This window comes from Balaenoptera ricei, chromosome 1 (genome assembly GCF_028023285.1).
Source record: "Balaenoptera ricei isolate mBalRic1 chromosome 1, mBalRic1.hap2, whole genome shotgun sequence".
NCBI classification, from domain to species: Eukaryota; Metazoa; Chordata; class Mammalia; order Artiodactyla; family Balaenopteridae; genus Balaenoptera; species Balaenoptera ricei.
Window position 1 is genome coordinate 159273485 of NC_082639.1, and position 15096 is coordinate 159288580.

At 51.4% G+C, this 15096-nt stretch overlaps 1 protein-coding gene across 6 annotated transcripts in view; it reads right to left on the reverse strand.

Moving 5' to 3' along the window:
- The window catches only part of PIK3C2B (phosphatidylinositol-4-phosphate 3-kinase catalytic subunit type 2 beta), a 59324-nt gene that overhangs the window by 29592 nt on the left and 14636 nt on the right, over positions 1-15096 (reverse strand). For 4 of the 6 annotated variants that reach the window (XM_059939997.1, XM_059939968.1, XM_059939978.1 and 1 more), the window contains 7 exons: positions 8977-9997; positions 5680-5780; positions 4937-5091; positions 4601-4721; positions 1513-1624; positions 1282-1361; positions 831-894 (listed from right to left, as the gene is read on the reverse strand). In XM_059939997.1, coding sequence (XP_059795980.1) covers positions 831-894; positions 1282-1361; positions 1513-1624; positions 4601-4721; positions 4937-5091; positions 5680-5780; positions 8977-9909 — 1566 coding nt within the window. In that variant the 5' untranslated portion in view covers positions 9910-9997. Of the gene's footprint in view, positions 1-830; positions 895-1281; positions 1362-1512; positions 1625-4600; positions 4722-4936; positions 5129-5679; positions 5781-7197; positions 7662-8976; positions 9998-15096 lie in introns of those variants that run through there. The other 2 variants (XM_059940008.1, XM_059940019.1) reach the window with 2 other exon arrangements.

A 15096-nucleotide genomic window follows, 5' to 3' on the forward strand; every position in this document is an offset into this window, starting at 1 on the left:
ACTAATAGCTTTACGTTACTATTCCATTTTTCTGGCAGGAACACAAGCTCCCTGAAGGCTAAGACGATTCTTATGCTTCTCCATCCACAGTAGCCATTAACAGAGGGCCAGAATAGTGCAAAAACAGGTGTTCAGAGAACTCCCCTCTCATCACAGTAAATTTTCAAGCAGAGGCTGCTAGAGAAAGGATTCTGGTAGTCGGTGGAGGGCTGAGCTAGATACAAAGCTGAACTCTCCCAAAAGGATGACCGCTATAACAGCATCAGTGAGACAGGGATTGTTTTTGAAGATCACTGTCTGATTTTCTTCAGCTTCACGACATGTGGAGCAAATGTTAATTCTCATGGTTTTGAGGCTTAAAACTCCATGTGAATCCAAGTAAGGAGAGTCCTGGCCCTTCCCTACCTTGGGAACCCTCCACCTCCTGACGGTTTTCCACCTGTGACACCAGCACCTCAGAACCTCTCAAATCAGAGGTTCCTGGGCCTTGCTCACAGGATGCACACTCCAGTGCACATTCAAGTTCAGCAGCGGGGCGACAACTCTATGTCCCTTAGCTTTGAAGATGCCCTACTCCAGAGATAGGATCAGGGCACGGTTCCTGACCTACTTCTACAGAGGAGCAGAACCCTTCTATACACACTTGCCAGCTGCCCAAGAGCTGGCAGTCTTGGTTTGCCCACGTGCTAGGGGAATGAAAAAAAGTGCTCTGCTAATAGATTTTCAGTATCTACTCCAGATCCCTTTGGTGTTAGCTGATCCCAGGAGGACTGGAGGAGAGGAAGGGAGGAGATTTGGGCAGCTGGGCCAGCCCCAGAATTTGTACTCACATCAGCCAACAGGAAGGCATCCACCTCATTGTGGTAAGTGTCAAACAGAAGACTCAGGGCCTGCCTGGGGAGTTGGGGACAGGGAAAGGTCATAGAAGATGTCAGAACAGAGCCAGTGTACTGGAAGACCCATCCTCTCCCTCCTTCTCCACAGCTCAGGAATCAGACTCTGGTTTAAAGGGGTTCCCACTCTTCCCTTATGTCCCATGAAGACTGAAGGCTGGCAAGTCCTTTCTAGTTGGCCACCTTTTACCTGGAGAATGTGGCAAAGTACTAGAGGGAAGAGATGTAGCATACCCTGAAGTGGGGATCTTCTCCTCTAAGACTCTTGGGCCCCATCCCCAACACCTGCAAGAACCCCCGGCCCTGGCATAAAGGCAAGCAAGGGTATCTGCTAGGGTCCCCTCATGGTTCCTGCTTGGGCCACATCCAAGATGGTACCCACTCTCACCTGCTGATGGTCTGCTTGACTGGCCTCTCTTGCAGATGGATGAGGTAGTTCAAGGTGGAGGGGCTCTGGTCATCATTCACCTGTGTAAGAAGTGCCCTATTCAGAGAAGGGTGGTGCCTGTATCACAGCTCAGTGCTCCTACCGCATGTCCACCCAATGTATTCCATATCACCCTCTGCCCACTACCTCCCCATCCCTATGCAGCCATCAGCCTCCCCACCACACACGAACCGTCCGGGCCAGGTCACCGCGTACAGCTTTCTGCTCCATCAGCTGTAGCCGAATGTCGATGTCAAACTTTCGACAGTATTGAATATACTCGTGGCTGCCCAGGGCGTGCTTGCTGGTGGGACAGGGGGACAAGGCCGTTAGCATTCTGGGAACTCACTGGGACTTTCAAGGGAAATGCATACCTTAGCCTCAGGGAGAGAGAAACAGGAGGAAGGGGGAGGAAAGGTGAAGGGGGAGTATACCTGTGATGTACCCCCACCTTAGCTCTTGGGAGATGTCATGGTAGAGCTTGGGGAAAGAAACAGAGGTCTGTCTAAAGAAATGCCACCTATTACATTTAACCCTTGGTCTGTACAAACAGTGACTTTCCTAGGTATTTATTACCATTATCACTGGCTCACTTTAGGGGTGGGAACTTCTGGAGGGAGTGGGGAACAGAGAGATTTCTCAGGGGCAGTGTTTAAACCCCATCCTCTTGGCATTGGTACATAGGACACGACAGAAGCCAGCCTGTGCTCAGGCTCGGGTGTGGAGCTCAATGGGTGACACTCTCCCCCCAACACTGTGATCCTAAGTCTCACATCCCCCACCATTACCAACTGGGTGCTGAGACCAACCAACCAAACCCACCAAGATTCCAGGTCTATTATCCCCAACTCATCAAAGTTCTGCTTCTCACCTCCCACTGTGGGTCCTGCGATCGTGAATAACAATGTAAATCTCTACAGACTACCAGCATGCTATTCCCACTGCTCAGGTGAGACCCCCGCCCCCCCACCCCAAGTTTCAGAGAAGGGGGCTTAGGGAGTCCCTCGGTGATCCAGCCCCTTCCTCCCTCCAGATCACACCTTAGTCAGAAAGGAAGCCGAGGAGAAGGGGCAGGCTGAGTCCCACCTGCAGGCCAGCACTGCAGGCCTGGGCCATGTCCCAGCAGCTGGGTAACAGAAGCCGGAAAGGGACTTCCTTCCTCAGCAGAGCTGGGAATCTAGGCCAGAAATGGAGAGGAGAGGAGCAAAGCATAGGGCTCTGTGCAGAAGCCGACAGAGGTGCCTGGGCCGGAGGCCAGTCCAGTCCAGCTAGGACGTAAGTGGGTTTTCCACATCCGGAGGTGCCAAGCCTCTGATTTAGACCCCCAACCTGCTAAGACTGAGCTGCAGCCAAAACCTGGGGGTGGGAGAGGCTGGGCTGTGGGGTGGGGCTGGTGGGAGTGCCCCGGGAGGAAGGAAGAGTGTGTCGGGGGTGGGGGAGGTGGCAGGAAACCCAATCCTCCCCGGGGACTGTCTCAAGGTTCTTATCTGAGAGCAGCCTGCATCCTGGACCTGCCACTCCCCCTCAGCGTCAGCCCCTTTTCTAAGCAAGGGTAGGAAACACAGGGCCTCCTTGGGAGCTAGCAGCTTTCTGGAACCCCCAGAGGGTCCTTTCCACCCCCACCCAAGGCAGCTATCCTGTGCTCAGGGGTCTGGGCTTTTCTGTTGCATGGGAGGGAAGAGAAGAGCCTTGGCGGAGGAGGGGGCTCCTGGACCAAGAGTGATGGACACAGGTCCTCCGGGGACTTGCTTGACCTTCTCTGTGGAAGGCCTTCCTCTGTGTGCATTCAAGTTAGAGTGGGAGAGGCATGACCCTAGGACCAAAAATCCTTCTCCACCTCGCCTGGAACACTCCACCTGGGTCTTGGCAAGATGTCAGAAGCTGACGGCTTATCTACCACCTCTGGACTTGGGGGCTCAAGGACTAGGGGGCTGCAAGGGAAATGACAGTATCCATCTAATCCACATCCTCTCTTTGGACTGGTCCTTCCCTGGGAATATTTACTGATTGCTCATTGGGTCATTCACATATTTAACCCTTGCTACATTTTACAGAAGAAGCTGAGGGTCAGAGCTCCACAACTAGCAAGTGGCAGCTGGAACCCAAACCAGCTGTGTTGATGTGACCCATTGTGCCCCTTGCTCCCTTACAACAGTGGCAGGTGCTCTTCGCCAGGAGCCCCTGAGTCTGGGGCCCCTTCTATTCCTCTAGGGGAGAGCGATACACATTTGAACCGTGCTGCCTGGAGTTGTGCCACGTAGGGCCCTGCCCCCTTCTTTTCTCTCAGTTTTCCAGTTGAGGGCACAGAGGCCAGGAAGGGCCCACAATATCCCTAAGGTTAAAGAAACCAGCCAAGAACTGCTCTAGCCATAGATCAACCATCCTTGCATCTAGACCTGCATATAAGAGAAAGAGCAAGTGGTGGCCCTCATCGCACACTCCTCAGACCTGAGATGCCGGCCTCTCCTTCCCCACTCCCAAGATCTGCTTCACCAAGTGGCCAGTAGTAGTGGGCAGTAGGCAACTGGAAGCTTAGGGCGGAAAGCAGCTCTCTTTATTTCCTTATCCGCTGCCCTCTGGCTGACTCTACAGCCTGCCACACAGCTGTACCACCTGAGGGGTACAATCCCCCTTCCCACCACCCCAGCACCCCAGAGTCCCAAGGCAGTGGAAAGGGGATTGCTGCCACTGGTCCACATCAGACTTTCCAGGGAGGCTGCTCCCTGCAGAGGGCACTGGATGTACAGGAGCTGGAGGCGAGCCTTTGCTAAGGAGGATAACCAGCTGCACATGCCAGCGGGGGAAAGGCTTGTCGGCAGGGGAAGGGGGAGGAGAGAGCAACTGTGATTTTTACCGCTATTTCCACAGGGCGCTTCTGCCCAGTCCTCCTCCTGCCCTTGGCCATAAAGACCCCACACATAATCTAGGGCGGGAGAAGCTACCCCACACAGTTCCCCCGCCCCCATACACACACCCCTCCACACGCAGAAGTCTGCAAGCAGATACAACTCAGTCTTTGCCTAATCCCAGTTCCAAGCTCTTTCCACAGCAGATTTGGCTCAGGAAGCCAGCCAATCCCGCTGGAAGATCGAGCTCCTGGGGAAAGTACGACGTGGCTGACAGTATGCCCAGAAAGCAGGAGTCCTGGCTGTGGGATTGGCAGGGAGCTGCCAGCCCCAGGCCTCGAGCCCAGCACCACCCCGGTGAAGCCCCCTCATAATCCTACTACCTAGAAGGCAGGTGCCACTTCCTGCCCGCTTGTCCCCACCAGGGCACTCACTTCTGCAGGAATTCCTCCAGCCCACAGGGCTTTAGCACGAAGTCACCCACATCAACACCCCTCAGTTCATCATGGGTATAGCACAGGGTCTGGTAGATGAGCAAGTCTACAGTGGAGGAACCTGCAAAGGGTGAGGCAGGGGAAGCAATGAGGGGGGGCACTGGGGCAGGCGGGGCTCATCCTGATCCCCTACCCCAGAGCCATCAACAACCAGATAAAGCAGGCAAACACACAGTTTGGGGCTGGGAATCAACGGCAAAAGACCCCACATAGTCAAAACACTGTCACCCCTGCCCCACCTTTAGGGATGCTCACACCGACTCCCCACTAACTTACAGTTGCAGGTAAAAGTGAGCGGCTCCCGCAGGCTGTCACACAACACGGTCACCTTCAGGTTAACCTCATCCCCGAGGTGCTCCGGGCTTGGGGTGACAGTGCTCCAGACATACCCAGTGAGGGAGTAGTCTTGGACGTCAGAGCCAGATCGGAGGCTGTGCAGGAAGAGAGGGAGAAGGACCGTCGCTGTGCCTTCAGAAGAGAATGGTCAACAAGAGGCCTGCTGGGACCTCCCGTCCTGAGGCCCAAGGACCCCTCCGTCCCCACTCAGCCCGTGGGTCTGTGGGCCAGGATGGGGGCAGGGGGGAAGCAGCTGGGGGAAACCCTGTTCTTGATACATCTGTTACAGTTGCAAAATGTTTCCCAAGCTGAGTTGAACATTAAGGATAGTTTTAAAACCACACAGCTTTCCATGGAAAAATTTTCCATTTCCTTTCTCTTTTAGCTCCAGATAAGATTACACTCTTATCTCCATCTGGGGTGTGTTTGTTCCTAAAGGCAACTGAGCCTGAAGTGATTGGAACAATTTGACTGTTAGATCGAGGTTTCCTGAATTTTGTCCAAACTGTGAAACTTCTAAGATTCCAAAAAGCCTGCAAATACCGGTTGCAGGAAGCATCCCATAGTTGTAAATTGAGATGTATTAAATATGGCTCTTCTTCCTCCCTAGAAAGTTCTGAAAGGGGTGACTCTCCTCCCCAGCGCCCACAACCCTCCCCAACCCCCCAGTCTTTAACTCTTACATATCCAGCATGTGGCAGAAGGCAGCAATTTCCTCATCTCTCTCCTCTGAGACCTCAAACAACTCATGGCCATTGGCAACAGCGTGGGGCCGGGAGCCCACCTTTAAGAGAAGAACAACTTACTCAGTGCCTTTTCCCTCATGCCATCCCCTTCCCACAGGCTCCTAGGCCTAAACTCTTAAACTCTAGGTGTAAAGACTTTCCAGTGAAAGGGGCATTAAAAAAATGTGGGAAATCCAGGAATATATTTATCTGCCGTCCTGGGAGACCAAGAGCCAAGTTGGAAGAGTACTTGACGCCTTAGCTGAGTCTGGAAGCCTGGGTGGGATGGACATGAGTGTGGCCGAACCTCCTTCCCGAGAGGCCAGTGTCTAATAAGCTCAACCCTGCAGGTCAAGTGGTTCCCGGCACGCTGGGCCGTGGGGCTGGCTTTCTGGGGGATGCTCCCAGAGGCGTGGCGGGGAGCTGAGCAGACAGCTGTTTTTCCCCGTCCCACCACTGAGGCCAGAGCAAGTGGGTTGCCCAAGCAGTCCCCAGGGAAGCTGAGCCCTGGGCAAAGCTTTAACATCCACAGTAAGCCCCAGGGACCCAACTCAGAGAGAGACCGAGAGACCGTGAATGGAGGCAATGATTCAAGACACACGTGCCTTCCCAGTCAGTACTACTGGAGGAAGAAAGCGCCAAAGCAGCTTTCTGGGCAGGAAAGAACCGGGTAGAAGGCTTAGCTCCTCCTGGCTCCCAAGTCTTCTGGTCCCCAACAGCTGGAATGTCAGGAAGCCTGCCTGGGCCCCACTTCCTGTCCAAGAACATGTGTGTGCTGGTGGGGATTCTCACAGACAAGACCTCAAACTGTCTCCCACCACAGAGCTGTTTTCAGTCCCCCATGAGGAGTTCTAAAGCAGCCCTCGAACAAGGCCTGCAGCACAGCCGCGGGGAGGAGGAGCTGGTGCCTGGCAGGTTTCGGCCGGCCTGCCCAGAGCCACCAGGGGGGCCACCGCAAGGGAATGAAGCGACAGCTCTGACGGAGTGCCGGCCTGCATCCGGTAAAGGCGGATACTTCCGGGGAGACAGTCTGCACACACGCAACGCCTCACCTCTCAGCCTCCCCCTGGCTATTCTCCTGTCCTCCCCGCCCCTCGGGGCAGATGGCAGCAACTGAGCTCCTCATTTGAATATCCAGATTGTTTCCTCTGAGTGACCCTCTCTCATTGGCCTTGCTCCCCTGGGTGAGCATGGAGGGGGTGCAGAGAGGGGAGGGTAGCCGTGGGGGCAGTTGGCATGGGAGGCCCTGGCTCTGCCAAGTTCATGCCTGTGTCCCAGTCAAAACAATAGTACCACTGTCAGCAACTAACCCACAAAAGTGAGAGCGATAGAGAGAGCGACAGAGACAGACAGAGACAGAGAGACAGCGAGAGGAGGGGAAGGCAAGGAGGGTAGAGAACAGAGTGGCGACTGAGGGCCATTTTCATGCCTTTCAGTACCACTCACTGGCTCCATAAGAAAACAAAAGCCACTTACGTTTGCCCTGCTGGCAGGCCCTGATGGCATCGCCCGATGCTGGCTGGGGGCATCTGCGGGGCAGAGGCTGGCAGCAGGGGTACCAGGCTGGCATTTGGAGCCAACCATTTCCTTAGCTGGCTCCACAGGCCTGGGATAAGGTGGGTCTCTCCGGCTGGAAGCCCGGTGAAGGCGGGGCGGTGGTATGGGTCGAGAGCCCGAGGGGCTCCCCCTCCCAGTGGGATAAGCCCCTGCACCAAGCTGGGGTGGGGAAGACCAAGGCCGCATTTCCCCCTAAGAACTGGCAAGGGCTTTTTGCTTTGCCCTAGCTTCTTCAAGGAGACTCTGGACCAAGCTCCCTCCCAGAATTCTGATAACACACAGGGGATGGGGGAAGGGTGAGGGAGTGGGGGCGAAGCAGGAGAGGGAGCCACAGAGGTGACCACCTACCAGGGTGGCCTGCCGCTGCGCAAGCAGGCCCAGCTGTGCAGAACAGAATCTCCCTGTCCCTATAAATAGCAGGAACAGCCCCACCTCTCAGAGCAAGGCCTTTAAAAAGCCCTGCGCTCTAGAGCTGTGACTTAACCCAGGAGCTGCCTCTGCTCTGGGGGACTCTCTTAGCCGAAGCACAGGAAGGAAGGACCACATGGCTTTTCCAGAGTTGTGAAGGATCCCAACTGCTGGGACACAAGGTGGGAACGCCCCAGTGTCCCTTAGACAATGAATAAGGAGGAAACAGGGAGGGAATGAGGTGGAAAGCTGTTAGGACAGAAGTCATCAGCCACAGGGGTGCCTCTCGACTCCCCCTGGGGCCAGGGTTTCCAAGTGCAAAACACAAAGCAGGCTTCAGGTCCCGCCCATGGAGATGTTGCTGACACTTTTTAAACCAGAAAAAGATCAAAGCTGTCCTGGAACCTACGCCATGCTTCTGTGCAGAGAGTTTGCGATTTTATACTATATACTGATAAAAGTGAAATAATTACTGTCATACTGCATACTTTTTTCTTAACATTTTCACTGTGAAAAGAGATGGATGATGGTGAGGACTGAACAACGGTGTGAATGTACTTAATGCCACTGAATTGTATACTTACAATTGGTTAAGATAGTAAATTTTATGGTATGTATATTTTATCACAATGAGAGAGAGATGTGTGCGCGCGCGCACACACACGGAGGACAGGGAGGAGAGAGACAGAGGGGGAGAGACAAAGGGAGGGAGAGAGAGACAGAGGGAGTAATGCAGAGAGAGCGAGTGAGTGAGCCAGCGAGAACAATGGAGCTCTGGGATGAGAGAGAACAGGGCTACGCCACTGCGGATCATCAGGCAGGGTTGCTGAGGGGTCTGGACCAGGGTCTGGGACTTAGTGAGCACTAAACATCGGTTAGTATCATGACTGAACCTCATCACCACGCAGCATTTTTGGCAGAGCAGAAAGTCAGAAAGCAGAAGGAACTCACCCCAGTGCACAAGGCCATTCAGCCATGCAGTCAACAGTGTATCCCCTCACCCCAGTTCTGTCCTTATATCACGAAGCGGGCATTCCAAAACGCCTGCCCCCAGAAGGACCATTTGGCCAAGATACACAAAACTGGCCCTGAAAAGGAGCCTTCTCTACTAGTGTCCCTCTTCCCTCCCCCACCACGGCCCGGGGGACCAATGTCAGAAGCAGAGGGCAGGAGAGGACTGAAGGGGTGAGTGTGGAGCAGATTGTGATTTGGACAGCAAAGAAGAAAGAGGGACTCTGTTTCTGAATGACAAGGGGAAAGGGGACAGAAGAAACACAATAAGGTCCTCACCGGAGCTGCAGAAATCTGGAGGTTCTTGCCAGGTGCCCCATTTTTCCGGTTGGCATAGCGGGAGGTGTAGGTGCGGGGGGGCACCTGAGGGGGCATGGTCTTGCTCCGGGCCACAGGTTTTCCAGGAGTGTCCTTGCCAAAGTTCAGGAGTCCCCGGCCCTCCTTCCAGCCCCTGGTGGCATCCCGCAGCATCTCTGCATCATAGGTTGACTTCAAGTTGAGCCGTGTAATGGCATCATTGATACCGTCATAGTCCATGGACCCCAGTAGGCGCCCTGGACCCCCACTTCCCAGCTCCTCTTCCTCTTCTAGGAGCCGATGCCCCAGCAGTTTGCCTGGAGGTTGTTCGACCAAAGAAAAAGTGTTGATGTCATTGGGCTGGGAGATCTTGGAGGATGAGGGGGACCCCTTTCTGGGAGGCAGGGGAGGAGTGTCCCAGATAGAGACTCGGGGAGGCAGAGGAGGTGGGGACAGTTTCTTAAAAGAGTCATCTGTGTCCCCCGGTCCTGAGGACAAAGAGAGCCCCCCATCTGAACCATCAAAAATGTAGAGATAGTCCCCGGCCAGGGAGCCTTTGGGCCAGGGATCTGGGCCAGGCTGGGAGCCCTGGGAGGTAGAGTGGTTGGGCAGCCCTTCCTGTGGGGAGAGCGAGTTGTAATTGAGGGTAGGGTCAGAGCCAGAAAGACCACGTAAGAGCTTGAGGTCCTTCCGCCTTCCCGCTGGCTTGCTGTAGAAGTCTAGGACGGGCTCATCCCAGCTGATGAGAGAGGGGTCTGTGTTCTGCTTGGCTCTGCTTTCCTCCTTGTCGTGCCGAAGCCGGGACAGAGCATCATACTCCATCTGCAGGGCTTCGGCCATGGCCAGCTCTTTGCGGCTGATGCCCACAGACTCCAGTGACTTCCAGTGTTCCCCACTGCCCTGAGTCGAAGACATGGTGAGGATGGGGGACAGAGGAAACAAGGAAGTCTTCTACTTCCTGGCAATGTCAGTTCTGCAGGGTTGTGGCATGGTGTCTGGGTACCTGCAAGTGAGGAGGAAAAATATCAATCATTCAGCCACAAAAAGAGACGTGTCAATAATCTGATTGGGTGACATAATCTGGGCCACTGCCTGTTTCTTGAGTGCCTACAACAGATGGAAAGAAACAGAAAGATGGAGAAAAAAAGAGATACCAAGACAACTTTATTTATCTATTACATTCATCCACACTTCAATGCATCTATACATGTTTCCATTTCTGGTCCCTAAATCCCATCCTCATCTCGCTCACAGGTACCCCGAAGAAAGAAGGAGGCACCTTGTATCAGCTAAGAGGAAAAGATGGAGACAAGGGCTCTTCAGTCAATTTAAAGAGGACAGCTCTCCAACGTGGATGGACCTAGAGATTATCATACTAAGTGAAGTAAGTCAGACAGAGAAAGACAAATACCATATGATATCACTTATATGTGGAATCTAAAATATGACACAAAGGAACATATCTATTAAACAGAAACAGACTCACAGACATAGAAAACAGACTTGTGGTTGCCAAGGGGGGCGCGGGTCGGGGGAGGTTTGGGAGTTTGGGATTAGCAGATGCAAACTATTATATATAGGATGAATAAACAACAAGGTCCTACTGTTATAGCACAGGGAACTATCATCAGTATCCTGTGATAAACCATAAGGGAAAAGAATATGAAAAGGAATATATATATGTATAACTGAGTCACTTTGCTGTACAGCAGAAATTAACACAACATTGTAAATCAACTATATTTCAATAAAAAAAATTTTTTTAATAAAATAAATAAAGAGGACAGCTCTCACACACTGCTGGTGGGGAATGTTAAATGGTACAACCACTTTGGAAAATAGGCAGCTTCTTGAAAAGGTAAACATCCACCTACCATATGACTCAACTATCCCACTCCTAATTACTTACCCAAGAAAAATGAAAGTATATGTCCACACAAAGACTAGTACATGAATATCCACAGCAGTCTTATCTGTAACATGAAAAAACTGGAGACAACCTAATGTCCATCAGCAGGTGAATGGATTAAAAAAATTTGATACGTCCAAACAACTGAATACTACTCAGCAACAAAAAGGAATTAATTATTGATACATGCAATAACATGGATGAATCTCAAAGTAACTATGTTGAGGAAAAGAAGTCAGACAAAAGAGTATGAGTGTGTAGGATTCCATTTATATAAAATTCTGGAAAATGAAAACTAATCTACAGTGACAGAAACAGATCAGTGGCTCTCTGGGAAGGGGTGGGAAGAGAGTTACAAAGGAGCACAAGGACACTTTGGGGACGAGGAAAATGTTCACTGTCTTGATTGTGGTTTCACGGGTATACACATATGTCAAAATTTATCAAGTTGCACACTTTAAATATGTACAATTTATTGTATGTCAACTATACCTCAATAAAGCTATAAATGAAAAGTACAACAAAGCCCTATGAAACAGCTACTCAGACTGCACTAAGATCCTCCCAAAATGCACCAATATGAGCAATAAAACAAAGCTTGCCAACAGGTGAGACCCGGGCACCTGATGGAGTACAGGTGTGCCGAAATACTGAGTTCCCTCAGCCCTTAGGAAGCCAGACAGGCAGATAACACCTGCCAGCCAGCTGCCTCTGGCCACGAGCAGCCCCTTCATTCACTCCAGTGTTGGTACCCTTTTCCTTTAGAAGCCGTGACGTGAAAAGGCACTGAAGGCACAGTTGCAACGAAAAGGCTAGCTGGCCCAGTGGTTCTCAACCCTGGCTGCACATTAGAAACAGGAATTTTTTAAAAGTACTGAAGCCCAGGTACTCTCAAGAGATTCTGATTTAATTGGTCTGCAGTAGGGCAGTGGTATTTTTTAAAACTCCCCAGGAGGTTCTAGCCTGTAGCTGAAGCTGAGAACCATGGACCTGTGTGTGTATGTGTTTCAGATTAGGTTGGGGCAGGTGCGTGTTTAGTAAGTGGTTTCTGACCCTTCTCACCAGCAGCTGCGAAGTTCATGATTTCATAAAATTATCAAAAAGCCTTCATTTTATTGTACTGTTACCCAGCAGGTAACAAACATATGAAGCACGTCCTTCCTCATGATTAGAAAATGGAAAGCATCAATAGGAAAAAAGTTCAGATAGATTCGTGGGTGGTAAGTTCCATCAGACCCCAAACAAGTTAGGACAAGAGTATCCCTTAACCTGAGGTGCCCTTCCAGGATCCTGGTGCATCCATCAGGCACACGCTGGCTCAGTGAGTCTTAGGAAGTATTTTCCCCAAAATGGAATAGCCCAAGCCCAGCTTCAGGGCATAACAAAGCGGCTCTCTGCTGATTTCTCTGCCTGTTGAGTTTCTCCATGCTTCAACAGCTCCTTATAGATTATTTTTTATCCACAGAGGGTAAGAGGGAGTCTTGCTATTTAAAATTCAAAGGAATTGGATGCGCAGATGAAGATACCCAGAACTTGGCTGCCCAGAGTTGGGAAACTGGGCCCAGGAAAAGGAGGGCCTAGTACTTTTGATGGGACACACAAGATAAATGCTCAAAGGTGAACTGAGATTAAGCCTTTTAATCCAGAGAACGACTGTATTTTCAGCCCCAAGCTGGGACAAGCAGAGTAGTAACACTGGCCTTAGCCAGGCACCACTGTGAAGAGGAAAACAGAGGCCATTGGAAATAATCTCTCTCGCCTTCCTGCCTCTCTTCCCTACTAACTTATCCACACTTGCATTTGGCCTCCCTTCTTTTTTTTTTTTTTTTTTAATTTATTTTATTTATTTTTTGGTTGCTTTGGGTCTTCGTTGCCGCGCGCGCTTTCTCTAGTTGCGGCGAGCGGGGGCTACTCTTGGTTGCAGTGTGCGGGCTTCTCATTGCAGTGGCTTCTCTTGTTGTGGAGCACGGGCTCTAGGCACGCGGGCTTCAGTAGCTGTGACGCATGGGCTCAGTAGTTGTGGCTCGCGGGCTCTAGAGCGCAGGCTCAGTAGTTGTGGCACATGGGCTTAGTTGCTCCGCGGCATGTGGGATCTTCCCAGATCAGGGCTCGAACCCGTGTCCCCTATATTGGCGGGTGGATTCTTAACCACTGCGCCACCAGGGAAATCCCTGGCCTCCTCTTCTTCCTTTTGGTCTCAGGGAAAGCAGGTCCCAGCCTCCCACTGTGGTAGAAGCCTCCAGGGCGCTTGCCCCACCCACTGGATCTCCTCCAGGACGATGCTCCACCAACTTCCCTTCCCTCTCCTGTACTTTCACCTCTTCTCCTTAACTGGGTCTCTCTCTTCAGAACATAAACACGATCAAGCTTCTTCTAGCCTTAAAAAGAAAAAGAAGGAACAAAAACCAGAACCCTACACCCTGAGCACCCTCTCTTGCCTTTCTGTCCTTCAGCTCATACCCTCCCTGTCCTTCCTTCCCTTCCCAGTCAAGCTTCACAGAAGACACATGATGTTTCTCAATTCTCCCTTATTTACTCTTCAACTCACTGTAATCTGACTTCTGCCCCCAACATTCCACTAAAATGCCCCAACAACAATGCCCAGGCCACCCGGTTCCACAGGCATTTCTATCTGCCCAGACATTGCTGCTGCACTTGGCTCTCAGACCACTCCCTTCTTCCTTACATCCTCTACCCCCTGGCTTCCATGACGCTACTTTTTCGTGTTCTCCACCTCTGTCATTGTCCTCCTCTTCCTTTGTCCACCCCTGAAATATTGGTGTTGGCTCAGGACTCCATTCTCAGCCTCTGTTAATGTGACAACCCCACTGGGCAGTCTCATCTGTTCTCCCACTCACATCACGTGCGTGTTGATGATTCCAAATGTGTCTCTCCCCCGTCAAGTTGATATGCCCACCCATATCTCAAACCCCAGATGTTCAAAACTGAACTATCACCTTCTTATTTCCTTCCTACAACCTTCTCCTCCTTGCTGGTTCCCCATCTGGGTGAATGGCACCATCCAGTCACCCAAGCTAGGAACCCGACAGTCATCCTGGATTCCTCCTTCCTTTTCACCCCATATCCAATCACCAAGGCTGCCAACTTTCCCTCTTAATACTTCCCAAATCTAGTCCTTCCTTCTAAGCTAACTGCTGCTGCCCTAATTAAACCCGTATTTTCTCCCACTTGGGCTATTATAATAGCCTTCAAACAGTCCTTCCTCCTCCTAATCTTTCCTTCTTTAAAGCTTGCTCCCCAGAGCAGTCAGAGGGCTCTTTCTAAAGTGTAAATCTGATCATCTCACTCTCTGCTTAAACCCCTTCAAAGGCTCTCTATTTGATTCCTTTACAAGGCCTTTATCACCAGTCCCCATCTCCCTCTCATCTCCAACCATTCAGAACCACGTATTTGATACCTCTGTGATTTCGTGCAGTATCTTCCGGCTCCAGGGCACGCCCTTCCCAACTGCCAATGCTCTTTGCCTATGTGATTCTAACTGCTCAGACTTTGCTCTGACATCAAGTTCTTCAAGAAGCCTTCTCTGAACCTCCAGATTCAACAATGTGCCCCACGTTCGTGCTCCCAATAGCAACCTGTATATACCTCAAATATCATCTTGAAATATTTTATTCAAAGTTAAATGTGTATGAATCTGTCATCTCCCACTGAGATCCTCAAGTTCCAAAATCACCTCATTTCCACTGAGAAAAATGTACTTCAACTGGCATATAAGGGTAGAGCTTTCTGGTGGTAAGAATTTTCAGACATAGAGATGTGTGATCAGGATGCAGGTGGTGTCCTTCCCTGGGGATCCTTCAAAGGTAGGACTGGGTTTCAACTAACAGGACCAGGTTTGGCATCTGTAAATGCAGGTGGGTAGATAGACAAGACCACCACAGAAAGTGCCTTCCAGCCCTGGGATTCTTTGATTCTGACCTATTGATTCCCTTCAGTCACATTTCTCAGAGGACGCCAAAGTTAGCCCCGGGAGGAAAGAGAAGAAAGGCCTGAGGGGGAATTCCCTGGTGGTCCAGTGATTACGACTCCCCGCTTTCACTGCTGAGGGCCCAGGTTCAATCCCTGATCTAGGAACTAAGATCCCACAAGCCACACGGCGCGGCTGAGGGGAAAAAAAAAAGACCCGAGGGAGATCCAGCAGGCCCAGCTCCTAAGGCTCTTCCCAGACTGGA